The 2184-nt window shown below is 33.0% G+C and overlaps 1 protein-coding gene across 1 annotated transcript in view; it reads right to left on the reverse strand.

The window, feature by feature from the left end:
* LOC122083632 (protein GrpE) overlaps positions 1–736 on the reverse strand; it is a gene marked incomplete in the record, with an annotated part of 12039 nt that extends 11303 nt beyond the window's left edge. The window contains 1 exon segment of the mRNA XM_042651501.1: positions 404–736. Within this exon segment, the coding sequence (XP_042507435.1) occupies positions 404–633 (230 nt within the window).
* Positions 737–2184: the final 1448 nt, after the last annotated feature.

Below are 2184 nucleotides of genomic sequence, written 5' to 3' on the forward strand. Positions count from 1 at the left end.
AAGAAAAAAAAAAAAAAAGCAACCCATTGCACGAGGCTCCTGTTACTGGAAGGTCTGCGAGGGGCAAGTGGGGCAAGTGTGTACGCAGCCTTACCCCCTGCTTCGTAGAAGAGGCTGCTTCCAACCTGTGACCAACAGGTTGTAACTGATCGACTGTCACTCAATAGTAATAATTACTTCAAACAATCTGATTTTATATTAGCTCCTATTATCACATAACCAGTTCAACAGAAAACATCCGCAAAACGCCTGAGAAATTGTAATTAATTAGGAATTCTACAGAGGACTAGAAAAATATAACTTTGAATTAGTTTAAGAACATCAAACTCCAAACTCATGGACTAAGCTACAGGCAAATAAAACAATAAACCCGAGAAATGAATAAAACTGATAAGAGAAACTTACATTGAAGTCAGAATAACCGGCTCTGAGAAAGGACTTAATGGAACGGTGGGGAACCATAGAAGAACCAAAGCTTGGAAACCCTAGATTGGAGGTATATTTACAGAGAGAAGAACAACGGATGAATTCGAGATTTGGGTTTTTGAATTCTAGGGATTTTGAGGGTTTCTGAAACGCAGAGAGTCGAGGGGAGAAGAAGAGAGAGTGACTAGACAATGCAGCAGAAGCCATGGAAGGAAAACAAAATGCTGTACAGTCAAAACGGTTTAAAGTTCAATCCAAAATCCAAACTGCTATAACTCCGGAGAAGCCTTTTTTTATTTTTTATTTTTTATTTTTTATTTTTTTTTCTTTTTTCTTCTTCCTCTTTTGAGTCGTGTTTGACCCCACCCTGACCTAATACCAATTTTATCCTTTTCTTTTTTCACTCTTAGGCATAGTTAGCAAATTCGGATTCAGAAATTATTCGGGCAGAGAATTATTCGTAATAATTCGATTGGTTAATTTAAGGATTCAGTAAAAAAAGCGGACAAAATAAAAATCAGAGTCGGATTCGGATTCGAGAATTATTCGATTAAAAAAATAAAAGTCGGGCAAAAAATTTGGATATTATTTTTATAGTTTATTGTATATTTTTTATTTATCAAGTTATTAACTTGATTTGTATACTTAGAAAGAACAAATTACTTTATACAATAAAGTAAAAAACTGTGAAAAAATTGTCATTGAGTGATGAAAGCAATGGTTATTGTAATCCAATTTCTATTAATGAAATAGATTAGGCCACAAAACAGTGAAAGCAAGATTACAACTACAATAAAACAAAAAAATAAATTGACCACAAAAAATTTTCAATATCCTTTTGCTTGGGTTCACAATACCCATATTGCACTAAGACGCACTAATTTTTCAAAATTAAAGCAACAATATAAAAGAAGATTGATTGATACGACGATATGAATATGTCTTGGTCCCCCAGAACCTCAAATTATCCATCAAGGTTTGATATCTCCCCTATGTTAGGATGAACTGATGAAGTTATGAGAAATAAATGAACCTCATCATTCCTTGTATATCTATATAAACCTTAATGAGTCATGTGCACCATTTTAATAGTCATAGATTTTTTTAGTACTTTGTTTTGCCACATGGTCAACATAATTATGCTAAAAACTTGACATATGAATAAGAGACTTTGGGCTCCATCTTCCGCAAATAAATTCAGCACATGCCACATGGAAGATGTCATTGGGCCATTATGATAAACTTCCTTTGGTGATATATTATCTTTATTATAACACTCATGAAAACAAAATTGAGGTTTCTTGGTATGCACAAATCATGCAATTTACCTGATGTATTAACACATGATATATATATATATATATTTTGGTTAAATCACATGATATATCATTTGGTGTCGAAAGTCTATGGATAGATAGACCCTAATGTCTCTTATTCATATATCAAATCTTAGCTTAAATATAGTTTGCCAGGTGAGAAAACAAAGAGTTGAAACAATCAAAAGGGTAGATGGTATGAATGTATGATATTCAATAATTTCTGAAATATTCAGTGCAGATAAGGTATGTTATAGTCTATGCAGAGCAAATAACTTTTTACCCTTATTTAATATAGAACAACTTTTCACCAATATTGGAAAGTTCAATGTCACGCTACCATGCGTGGTCTTTCCCTCATGTGAGGGAACGCTCTTTCATTACAATATTTGTCAAGATATGGACAGATGCAAATGCTGGTGGGAGATTTATATATATATAT

The sequence above is a fragment of the Macadamia integrifolia genome, chromosome 7, assembly GCF_013358625.1.
Source record: "Macadamia integrifolia cultivar HAES 741 chromosome 7, SCU_Mint_v3, whole genome shotgun sequence".
Classification (NCBI taxonomy): domain Eukaryota; kingdom Viridiplantae; phylum Streptophyta; class Magnoliopsida; order Proteales; family Proteaceae; genus Macadamia; species Macadamia integrifolia.